Raw genomic sequence first — 12,501 nt, forward strand, 5'->3', positions numbered from 1 at the left:
TGAATCATTATTTTTTAATGGTACTTGTTAAGCACTTACTATGTGTCAGGCTTACTGTACTAAGCGCTGGGCTAGATATAAGATAAATTGGATACAGTCCCTATCCCACATGGGTCTTCAAGTCTAAATTGGAGTAGGACTTTTATCCCCAATTAATTCCCATTTTACAGATGAGGTAAAAGAGGCATAGAGAAGTTGAGACTTGCCCAACTTTACACGACACACAAGCAGCAGAGCCAGGATTTGAACTGAGGTCCTCTGATGCCTAGGCCTGTGCTCTTTCCATTAGGCCACACCGCTTCCCTAATTTATGACAAGTTTCTTTTGGTGCCCAGCCAAAACTATTTCTTCACTTTCCTGCTCCATTACTCCAGCCTTCTTTGTCTGAACAGCAGTAGGGGTGGGGAGAGTAGGGCTCTCTGGTAGCTGTATGTGAAACTTTTAAAAAATCCCTTAAAATATTAGGCGGCCTTACATGAAGGCCATACAGATCATTCATTTGGCAGCTCGTTTGGTTCCTGAGGCTTAGCCTCAACAAATGTAAAATTGCTGATTGCCTTCTTCTACAATCAGCTATTTTAGCTGAATACGTAATGGCTTTATAGAGTTGTCTTGTGTTTGATGATAAAGTTATCGATAGTAATCTTATCCATGTGCGTGGTTGGAGTTGAAAGAGCAATGTGCAGCCAACATTCCATTTCACAATGTGCAGATAAAGATAACCCTTCAATGCATTATGGCAACATGTTTTCAACCAACCAATAACGCTGGAAAGAAAGCATGAAATCAAAGTGATGGTCTGGGGGATTCATAGTTTACCAACAGGGCTTCAAACTTTATATCAAATTGGAGATCTTAAAAGCTATGGCTGTGGTCACTTTTATGCGGCTGATACACCTGGACCCAAGGTGCATCCAATTTCATCAGCTGATTTACAAGCCATTCTCAACATCAAATGCCAAACCAAAGCATCAGCAGTGAAATCCTAGAATTCAGTAATGTCACCCTGTTTGAGGCAGTGCAGCTTGGGTTTGCTGACAGGATCTCAGGGAATCACTTATTCCTGAACTGGCCCTTATTCCTAAATTAAAGCCAGAGGTCATTATTTTCCCCTGCTCCCTTGAATGATAACAGAATACTGCATATTACATAATTTTGAAGAAAAGTTATTAAAATCATCTTTAACCTACTTTTATCAGTAGTAGTTGTAGTAATAAGTGCTGACTACATGCCAAGCACAGAATTAAGCACTGGGATAGCTACAATGCAATCATAGTCCCTGTCCCACATGGGAATCACAATCTGAGAGAGTGTTAAGCACACATAGTAAGTGCTTAACAAATGCCATTATTATTTTTTGTCCTCTGAAGCCTGCCACCTCTAAAATCACAGCTTTCTTGCTCATCCTCTTAAAAGTCCGTGGCTTTTCCCTCCTTCATTTGAAATGAAAAAGCCAACACCTCTTTCTGGAAACACATGGAGCTTAATTCTTCAAGGAGCCAGAGCCCAGGTACCATCTGAGGAGGTAGTAAAAAAGGATCCAAGAGCTATAGACATAGATATTTTGCCCCATTTTACAGATGAGGAAACAAGCATAGAGAAACTAAGTGACTTGCCCAAGATCACACAGCAGGCCAGTGGAAGAGCTGGGATTAGAACCCAGGTCCCTGACTTCCAAGCCTGTGCTCTTTCCACTAGGCCACACTGCTTTTCTTTTCCAAAGTAAGTAATCTTAATTCTACCCTTCACTACTAGGTCCAATAATAATAATAATAGAGATCAGATAATCAGGTCCCACATGCGACTCACAATCTAGGAGGGAGAACAGGTATTGAATCCCCATTTTACAGATAAGGGAACTGAGACTCAGAGAAGTTAAGTTGCTTGCCCAAAGATCTCACAGCACTTAAGTGGCAGAGACAAGATTAGAACCCAGGTCCTCTGGCCCTCTTTTCATTAGACCAGGCTGCTACACCAAGTTTTTCCATATTAGTTGCATGTAGGTCTGGGTCTCTTCTGCCTCATCAACACCTGTGAGCTTATACAGTCACCTTCAAATATGAGGATTCTACTCTTTCAACCTCAAGTTTAAGTGTATCAGAAAGTATTCCCCCACTTAGTTATTGGGAGGTCTTCACAAAACTAAAGACATCAAATAACTTTCATTATTTGACCTTTTTTGTATGAGCTGGGGACATAGGCGTTGGCAGAGCTTTCTAGTTATGAAATTGTAGCCCTCGTGTTCATTCTCACAGCTCTTGGGGCTGAAATCCAAGCCTCACTAACCCCCTGCCTCTAATAAGATCTGAGAGCTTCAGAGCAAATCTTAAAAAATCCAAAATTGGGCCTTTCTGACCTATTGGAGAAGCAGTGTGGCACAGTGGAAAGAGCCCCGGCTTGGGAGTCAGAAGTCTTGGGTTCTAATCCTGGCTCCACCACTTGTCAGCTGTGTGACTTTGGGCAAGTCTGTGCCTCAGTGACCTCACCTGTAAAGTGGGGATTAAGACTGTGAATCCCATGTGGGACAACCTAATTACCTCGTATCTCCCACCCTGTGCTTAGAACAGTGCTTTGCACATAGTAAGCGCTTAACAAATGCCATCATTATTATTTGTCCTCTGAAGCCTGCCACCTCTAAAATCAGTTTTCTTGCTCATCCTCTTAAAAGTCCATGGCTTTTCCCTCCCTCATTTGAAATGAAAAAGCCAACACCTCTTCCTGGAAACACATGAAGCTTAATTCTTCAAGGAGCCAGAGCCCAGGTAACATCTGAGGAGGTAGTAAAAAAGGATACAGGAGCAAGCGACAGGAAGTGCAGATCTTGTCCACAAGTAAAGCAGAAAGATCGGAGACTCTAGGCAAAAGAATCTTAGAAAAGGTACATGACATCATAGCCATAATCAATTTATTTTTTTCAGTTTCTGTCTCCCCCTCTAGCTTGTAAACACATTGAGGGCTGGGAATCTCTACCAACTCTGTTATATTCTTATATTGTATTCTCCCAAGGACTTAATACAGTGCTTTGCACACAATAAGCACTCAGTAAATACAATGCATTGATTGACCTGATTCTTTGGGCAAGAAAGTAGTTTCAGCTAAAAATCTTAGGCAAGTCTAAGTCTTAATTCTGGTTTAGGAAGTGGGACTCTTTAGGAGAAAAGGGTCATGACTGGTGATTACCTTGAGGGTGGCCATGATAGGCAGACAAGGGAATGGTGCATTTGGAATGAACTGGTCAGAGGTGAGAAAGTTGGTAAGTGGAAAATCAGGCTTCAATGGGAAGAACGAAGAGTAGCAGGGCTTCACATAGCAAATCCTAAAATGGAATTCTATTCATTCAATCATTTATTGAGTGCTTACTTTGTGCAGAGCACTGTACTAAGAACTTGGGAAGTACAGGTAGGCAACATATAGAGACAGTCCCTACCCAACAACAGGCTCACAGTCTAGAAGGGGGAGACGGACAACGAAACAAAGCTAGTTTCCTTCCCCAGTGCAGATAACAGGTTTAGGGAAAAGCCTGGGAAGAGCAGGCTGACATCTAAGTGAACTCCATAATGATTTCAGTCAAGATAGTCTCCTTTCTCCACGTGTGACATTCCACCACTCTCCTACCTTCAAAGCCATGTTAAAATCACATCTCCTCAAAGAGCCCTTCCTTTATTAAGCCCTCTTTTCTTTTTATGGTATTTCTTAAGCGCTTACGTAGTGACAGGCACCGGGAAATATTCAAGTTAATCAGGTTGGACACGGTCCATGTTCCACATAGGCCCCCCAGTATTAATCCCCGTTTTACAGAGAAGTTCAGTGACTTAACCAAGGTCTCACACACAGCAGCCAAGTGGCAGAGGCAGGATAGGAACCCAGGTCCTTCTGACACCCAGGTTCATGCTCTATCCACTAGGCCATGCTGATTCTTCCCTTCCTTCTCCCATGTGTGTCACCTCTACACTTGGATCTGTACCCTTTAGGCACTTGATATTCACCCCACAGCACTTACATACAGAGCCACAATTTATTTATATGACTGTCTGTCTCCCCCTGGCTCAGTGGAATGAGCCCGGGCTTTGGAGTCAGAGGTCATGGGTTCAAATCCTGGCTCCACCAACTGTCAGCTCTGTGACTTTGGGCAAGTCATTTAACTTCTCTGGGCCTGTTACCTCATCTGTAAAATGGGGATTAAGACTGTGTGCCCCCCGTGGGCAACCTGATCACCTTGTAACCTCCCCAGCGCTTAGAACAGTGCTTTGCACATAGTAAGTGCTTAATAAATGCCATCATTATTATTACTATTATTATTTACTCAATGTTGTTGACTCAGCTTAAATCTCATGACCCCAAGAGTCAAGTAAAACACCCAAATTAAATATCTGCAACATTTTATTATAAAGGCTTTATCTTTACACACATATGGAAAAAAAAATCACATGTCTAGGGGTGTAATTGGTAGGATGATGACATTCAGTGATGCACCACTTCCAACCTAGAACCAGATTATACCTCTGAGGCAGGTTGTGGAGGTATTTTTCTTTCTCCTGGCAATATCTGTCCCTAGTTAAGCATGTTCTTGTCCCCTGCTGCTGTCTTGGCCAGCAGCTAAGTATATTTTCTCTTCAGAAGGCTCAGGCTTGCTTCCGGAAGAGGGAAAGGCAGGTGTTAACAACCCTTGGAAATGTGGATGGCCCTAGTGTGGAAATCAATATCCCAACTGAAGTGCCTGTGGCCTTAGAATGGGTTGGATGCACTCCAGGTATCGAGTATAAATGGAGCACACCCATAAGCAAGAGCATGCCTCCTTTTAATTAAATAACTAGAGTCTGTCTGTCAATAAGAAATGGGATTTGTTACCCTCGAGCTACAGCATTTCGCAGGGTGTTATTTGATCATCACCACACTTAGTTTTAAGACTCAAAAGCTTTCAGTTTCTAATGTTAAATCTCTTGGTCAATTAGAATTACCCAAAGCAAGGAAACAAGAAAAAAAAAAGATCGAAGAAGATGATTCTATTGGAGGTGACATGGACAAAGCCTCTAGTCTCTCCAAAACGTAAGGAAACTCTTTTTCTGGGAGATAAAAAAAAGCAGGATTAAATAAACCAGCTAATTGTCAGCCTCCCGCTTTGGGTAATTTATTTGCTAGGTTCTGGCCGCCCATCTGGAAAATCCAAGCCTCGAAAAGAGCTTGTTTTAACCAGACCGCCTCCTGGATGTGGATAGTGAAGAGTTTTCATGACACAGTTGGGGTAGTCTGACCCTGAATTTAAACCCGGAACTGAGCTTAAAGGAACAAGTTATGGTGTTGAACAAAGATATTCCTTCGAAAAATTAAAAAAAAAATCACATTATACCACTACTCCAGGGATTTAAAAAAAAAAGCAAAGGGGAAATTCACTAGCTTTAGGGACAGGATTCCAGTGTGAGTTTTTCTTCCCCTTGCAACCACTCGATTTCACCTGGTGACTTGCTGACAAAATGGGGAGAAAGAGGGTACATAAAATTTTTGGATTTAAGCCTCACATATCTGCTCAGTGAATGTCCGATAGAGATGGTCTCGTCCTTCAAACTTCTGGGATTACTGAATATAGGTCGTCAATTTGGCTCTTAAAGTATTTGGAAAGTTCTGTCCTCTTGGCCTTCAGCGTTGGTGTCAAGAGTCCATTTTCAATGGAAAATGCCTCCGGGTGAAGATGGATGCTTTTGACCTGGTTAGAGAAAAGAAAGGCATTTCACTTAAATGTGGATCTACATTTTTTCAAAAAAAAAAAAACAAACAAACCTCAAGACTCATTGAACTCTAACAACAAGGAAGGCCAACTGTGAGTCCAGCTGGAAAGGAAAGGCCAAAGCTCCTGCAATCAGGAAACCTGGACTGTAGTCCCAGCATTTCAGGAAGGGGAACGCCAGCTGGAGCCAAGCCATAATAATAACATAATAATAATAATAGTATTTGTTAAGCACTTACTATGTGCAAAGCACTGTTCTAAGCGCTGGGGGAATACAAGGTGATCAGGTTGTCCCACCTGGGGCTCACAATCTTAATCCCCATTTTACAGATGAGGTAACCGAGGCACAGAGAAGTTAAGTGATTTGCCCGAAGTCACACAGCCGATAAATGGCGGAGCCGGGATTAGAACTGAGCCACCCTGCTTCTCTAAAAGAAAATAATAATAATGATGGCATTTGTTAAGCACTTACTATGTGCAAAGCACTGCTCTAAGCGCTGGGGAGGATACAAGGTGATCAGGTTGTCCCACCTAGGGCTCACAGTCTTAATCCCCATTTTACAGATGAGAAAAGAGGCACAGAGAAGTGAAGTGACTTGTCCAAAGTCACACAGCTGACAAGTGGCGGAGATTAGAACCCATGACCTCTGACTCCCAAGCTCGTGCTCTTTCCACTGAGCCACGCTGCCATCAGCTGCGGAGGTTTGAGGGTGTTCAGGGTGTGCCTTGAGGTGAAGCTGCTCAGCCGGAGTCCTGGGATGTAGCCGACTAAATGGGCGGCAAAGACAACAGCTGCTTCTAAGGCAACCCCCTGCTGCATTCTGGCGCTAGTGCCCCGCATCAGCACTGTGCTGCACTCTCTGAAGCCACAGATCAATCTTGCCCGGAAAACCCTCTGTTATCACTTTGCAACGTGCTGCGTCCCCAACTTGCCTTCTCGCTCAGACACTCCATGCCCCAGCGGGACCCAGCAGGGGCAAATGACCGTGGGTGACGCTGGCACTACTGTCAATTCTCCCCCTCTAGACTGTAAGCTCGTTGTGGGCAGAGAATGTGTCCGTTTTTCATTATATTGTACTCTCCCAAGAGCTTAGTACAGTGCTCTGCACACAGTAAGAGCTCAATAAACACAACTGAATGAAGGAATCAATTCCTTGTGCTGGTTTTTGCTCAGGGCTGAGGCTCAGCTGCTATTAGATGAGAGATTCTGTAGAGAAATCAGAAAAAGTGGGATAGGGAAGAGGAAAATGAAGGAAAAATGTTCCCAGAGGAATGGAAGAAGTAGGAAGCCTAGCCAGAGGTAGTGGCAAGTTGCCATGTCAATGGTATACTCAGTCTCAATCCAATAGCACCTAGCAGGCTCCTCACCCTTGCAAGGATAATTTACTCTTATGTATTAAGTCTCAGATGTACAAACACATTTTCAATTAAGTGTATAAAAGACACAATCCGGCTCCTTTCCCGTGCTGGTTTTTCCACTACTCATTCCCCAAAAGGACCTGTCACCTCCACCACTTTCTGAATACTCCTAGATCACTGTGCAAGTTATGAGACTACCTACTTGTTCAAAGGACTTCAGGCCAGCTTCTCTGCCAACTTTCAGCAGGTCATCTAAGACAGCCTTCTTCACAACCTAAGGAATCCAAATAAGGGAGGTTTATTTCAGAACAGGACTTGAGTTGCAGCAGCAGAACAATAAAAAGCAGAGAGACATAAAGAGCCTGTTTATTCCCTCAATCTTATCCAGTAAAGTCTGGTTTGGGGAAGAGAGGGGAATAAAGAATTGAGGAGAGGGAAAAAAAAACTGAGGGTCTGCTAGAACTCCATCAACTGTTCTAAAGGGCTGACTACCATTCCATAACTTCTCCTCCAGGTCTGAATAATAATAATAATAATAATGGCATTTATTAAGCTCTTGCTATGTGCAAAGCACTGTTCTAAGCACTGGGGGGTTACAAGGTGATCAAGTTGTCCCACGGGGGGCTCACAGTCTTAATACCCATTTTACAAATGAGGGAACTGTGACCCAGAGAAGTTAAGTGACTTGCCCAGAGTCACACAGCTGACAAGTGGCAGAGCCGAAATTCGAACCCATGACCTCTGACTCCAAAGCCCGGGCTCTTTCCACTGAGCCACGCTGCTTCTCAAAGAAAGAACAGTATTCAGTGAAGTGCTACCGTTACTCACTGCATTCTGGCAGAGCTCTTCCATGGAGCCTTTGACCCCTAGTTTTGCTGCAAATCCAGGGAACACATCTGCATCGGGCACGACCACACCCACCAAAGTTGACTGCATGGAAAGGAAATAATGGATGTCAGAACCGCTTCAAAAGGTAAAAGCTATGTTCAGCTACTTCATTCTGGTCCCACGTAGATTTTTTTTGGCTGTTAACATAATAATAATAATTACGGCACTTGTTAAGTGCTTACTACATGCCAAGCATTGTTCCAAGCACGGTGTAGGAACAAGTTAATCAGGTCCCTGTCCCACATGGGGCTCACATTCTTAATCCCCATTTTCAGATGAGTCCCAGAGAAGTTAAGCAACTCGCCCAAGGTAACACAGCAGAAGTGTGGCGGAGCTGGGATTAGAACCCAGGTCCTTCTGATTCCCAGGCCCGTCCTCTATCCATTAAGCCATGCTGCTTCTCCTGATATCTGAATGTTATCCTATCGGGATATCTACATGGGGTAAGTCCACCAGGCAGTTGCTCAGTTCTCGTTTTCCCCTAACCAAGCAGAGTAAAGGATGATATTACTGCATCTATGCATGCAGAGAAGCATCATGGCAAAGTGAAAAGAGCACAGGCCTGGGAGCCAGAAGACGTGGGTTCTAATCCAGTCACTTGCCTGTCGTGTAACCTTGGGCAAGTCATTTCACTTCCTCTGTGCCTTAGTTTCCTCATCTGTAAAGTGGGAATTAAATATCTACTCTCCCTCCTAGTCAGTGAGCCCCATGTGGGACAGGAATGATGCCTGGACTGATAAGCCTAGGGGGAGATAGAGGCTAAGCATAATGCCTGGCCTGTAGTAAGTGCTTAAAAAATGGTTCAATTATTGTTCTGTGGGTACGTCTGAAGTGACTGATGAGTGCCTGCAACTCACTGTTTGCACGCAAGGACAGATCCTTGCTACATTGGTCAGTTTATCCCTGCCTCTTGGCATCCCGATCCCCACGTAATCTTAGACCAAGGAGAACAACCCCCCTAGCAATTGCCGCCCATCAGACTGATAATAATAACTGTGGTATTTGTTAAGCGCTTACTACATGCCAGGCATTGTACTGAGCACTGGGTTGGATACAAGCCAATCGGTTGGGACACAGTCCCTGTCCTCCATGGGGCTCATTGTCTCAATCCCCATTTTACAGATGAGGTAACCGAGACACAGAGAAGTAACTTGTCCAAGGTTACACAGCAGACATGTGGCAGGGCAGGATTAGAACCCCTGACCTCCTGACTCCCAGAACTATGCTCGATCCACTTCACCGTGCTGCTCTGTCTACTGCCACTGCTCTAGCACACTGTTGGAGACTGGGCTACAGCAGGTCTTTACAAATCATTAATTCGGCTCTCCCCTCTTGCTTGTGCTCCCTTCAATTCATTTGATGGACGCAACATGGTAATCCTGCTGCCAACCCACCTCTTTGCCCATCAGAGCCAGCCTGCACTGTACTCAAGAACTTACCCGTAAGCTCTCCCCATGTACAAAGACTTGTGCCACTGGACCACTTCTAATGTACACATTTTCTATCTTCTCCGGGGCGATGTACTCGCCCTGAGCCAGCTTAAAAATGTTCTTCTTTCGGTCAATGATCTTCAGGGTTCCATTCTGCAGCGATATAAGTGGGAGGATTTTCAGTTACACACATGGACAGGCTCTCACTCCCTACTGACAGCTTTTCACTTGTTGAATGTTCCCACTTTTTGGATGTACCATCACCAAACACATAGGATACCTGGCAGGCTAGATAAACAGACACTGTTGTTTTTGAGGGGATATCCAAGAAATCGACTGCATCCTAGTTACGACAGAAAAAGCATAACATGAAGATTATAAAAGAGGAAGGTGTTTCACAAAGAGTCAATTATGCAAGTGACAGTCTCATTTAAAAAAGAATTGCATTGCAACCCTCACTTTCGTTAACTGGTATTGCCACACTTCCAGCTCTCTTCAAATAAATAAGTAGGACAGAGCATCAGGTTTGAGTTGCTTTGTTCAAGTCACTGCTGATGTTTCTCTGGATCGTTCTCTTCAATTATCCCTCTAATTAACGCTATGGACAGAATTGAGTGGTTCTTTCCATCTGTTTTCTGTAGTCCAAAAAATCAACCATGATATGGACACGCACTTGCTTGCTGTGGCAGGAACTTTGCTATTGAGGAGCTCAATTTTAGACTTCACTTGCCTGAACTAATTGGTTCTCCTCAGGGGATTGCAAATCTCTTAGTGCTTTGAAATTAGGATCGATACTCACCCAAATGCTTAGTACAGTGCTTTGCACATAGTAAGTGCTCAATAAATATGAATGAATGAGCCATCAGGAACAGAGAATCATCTCAGCAATGGTTTTCCTTAGGTATTACTAGTCTTTAATTTTCTGTTTCTATGACCTGATTGAGTTTAGTTTTGAACACCCTGCTCAACCTTACTCGAATACTCATCTCTTGACTGTAGAGAGAAGGCAGATTTGAATAGTTACTATATTTGCCTTCACTGTATGAGCCCTAAATTTCCCTCACGTTTGTCCCAAAAAGACACTTTAACCAAGAGGAGCCCAAGATACCCACAGGCAACCATCTCCCAATGTCTCCGGTGTGAAGCCAGCCATCGGAATCAAGAGTTTCTGCAGTCTTCTCAGGATCCTTCAGGTAGCCTTTAAAGACGTTGGTGCCTTTAATACAGATCTGGATGCAAGATGACACAAGTTAGAAATTTCCCACCAATTTATTCTTCTTTTTCCCCCTGTTCCATCACCAACTTTTCTTCATTTCCCACTCTCTTCTGCATCGCTCTCACTTGTTCCCTTGGCTCTTCCCCACTCCCATCCCCACAACACTTATGTACATAGCTGTAATTTTATTTATTTGTATTGATGTCTGTCTTCCCCACTCTGCCCATTGTGGGCAGGTAATGTGACTGTTTATTGTTGCATTGTACTCTCCCAAACACTTCGTACAGTGCTCTGGACACACAGTTAGCACTCAAGTACAAATGAATGAATGAACTTACTTCGCCTTCACCATTGACTGAAAAGTAGTTCATGTCAACTACGTCTTCAAGCTTCACATCATTGCAACCAAGAGGAGCCCCGACGTGCCCTGAAATAGACCAGAAACATTATCTGTTCCACTTTCTCTCTGGAAGAAGATGAAGCTGGGAGATTAATTGCTTCCTTTCATAGTGCAGACCAGGCTCTCCGGGTACAATCTATTATTAACGCAAGGCATGCCATTGAAACACAGCACGAACTAGTGAAAAGGGCACAGACCCTGGGAGTCAGAGGACTAATCCTGGCTCTGCAAACTGCCTGCTGTGTGACCTCGGGCAAGTCACTTAACTTCTCTGTGCTTCATCTGTAAACTGGAAATTAAATACCAGTTCTCTCTCTCCTACTTAGACTGTGAACTCTAAGTCCGACTGACCACTCTGATTAAATTCTATCTACCCTAGCATTTAAAAAGGTAATTGACACATCGAAAGTGCTTGAATACCTTAAAATAAAAAAAGTTGGGCAGTGGGAAAAATAGAATATCAATGGAGCAATGGGAAAGAGGCAGCTCTTAAACCCTAACTCTAATGTGTAATACAATTGCACATTTCCTGTGGACTGCATCTTTATTGTTCATCTCCCTCTGCCCTGATGGCAAAAGACTGTACAAATCCCACCTTCTTAGTGTATTGCTGTTTGCTGGGTCAGTGCTTAATATCTTCTAGTCAGCTGGCTGTGCCCGTAAGTAGAAACTGCCGATATTATTCAACCCATGGAAGAATGAAAGCACTGTTCCAGGTGGGTTCACCAGTTACCCACTGCTGCCCTACCCACAAGGAGCCTAGAAGAGCTGCTCAGGACACAGGCCTGAGAGTCAGAAGGACCTGGGTTCTAATCCTGGTTGGGCCACTTGTCTACTGTGTGATCCTGGGCAAGTCACTTCACTTCTCTGGGCCTCAGTTACCTCATCTGTAAAATAGGGAGTAAGACAGTGAGCCCTATTGGGGACATGGACTACATCCAACCTGGTTACTTTGTATCTGCCCCAGGGCTTAGGACAGTGCCTGGCACATAGTAAACGCTTAACAATTACCATTAAAAAAAAAAAAAGATTAAGAGCTATGGCCTCTGCACTCAAGGAGTTTACAATCCCCAAAATAAAACCCTGCTGCTCTTTCATGAGATATACAAATCCAGAAGTGACCAGAAGAGGACTGAGGAGAAGAGAACACTGAGAAAACTCCATTCTGGCTCTCCCTGTTCACAGAGACGATCTTCTTGTCCAATCAGTGGAAAAGAAGAGACAGTGGGAACACTGGCAGCAGCTGTGGTCAATACTGTGTTTGACACCCTCCCGGCACAAGAATGCCAAGAACCCTACATCCCCTTGAGGGAAGAGGGAGGCAGTGTGGTCTAGTAGAAGACCAGAGCACTGGGAGTTGAGAGACCTGGATTCCAGCCCTAGCTCTGCCACTCGCCTAATGTTTTGTGAATTGAGTAAGTCACTTAATACCCTGCACTTCAGTTTCCACATCTATAAACTGGGGACAAGATACCTGTTCTCTCTC

General features: G+C 44.0%; 1 protein-coding gene across 3 annotated transcripts in view; it reads right to left on the reverse strand.

Moving 5' to 3' along the window:
- Positions 1–4,362: 4,362 nt before the first annotated feature.
- The window catches only part of ACSL5 (acyl-CoA synthetase long chain family member 5), a 34,987-nt gene continuing 26,848 nt past the window's right edge, over positions 4,363–12,501 (reverse strand). For all 3 annotated transcript variants that reach the window (XM_038758132.1, XM_038758134.1, XM_038758133.1), the window contains exons 16-21: positions 10,954–11,042; positions 10,512–10,628; positions 9,409–9,552; positions 7,910–8,011; positions 7,284–7,355; positions 4,363–5,701 (exon numbers count right to left, since the gene is read on the reverse strand). In XM_038758132.1, the coding sequence (XP_038614060.1) occupies positions 5,558–5,701; positions 7,284–7,355; positions 7,910–8,011; positions 9,409–9,552; positions 10,512–10,628; positions 10,954–11,042 (668 nt within the window). In that variant the 3' untranslated portion in view covers positions 4,363–5,557. The remainder of the gene's footprint in view (positions 5,702–7,283; positions 7,356–7,909; positions 8,012–9,408; positions 9,553–10,511; positions 10,629–10,953; positions 11,043–12,501) is intronic.

Source organism: Tachyglossus aculeatus, chromosome 16, assembly GCF_015852505.1.
Source record: "Tachyglossus aculeatus isolate mTacAcu1 chromosome 16, mTacAcu1.pri, whole genome shotgun sequence".
Taxonomy (NCBI): Eukaryota; Metazoa; Chordata; class Mammalia; order Monotremata; family Tachyglossidae; genus Tachyglossus; species Tachyglossus aculeatus.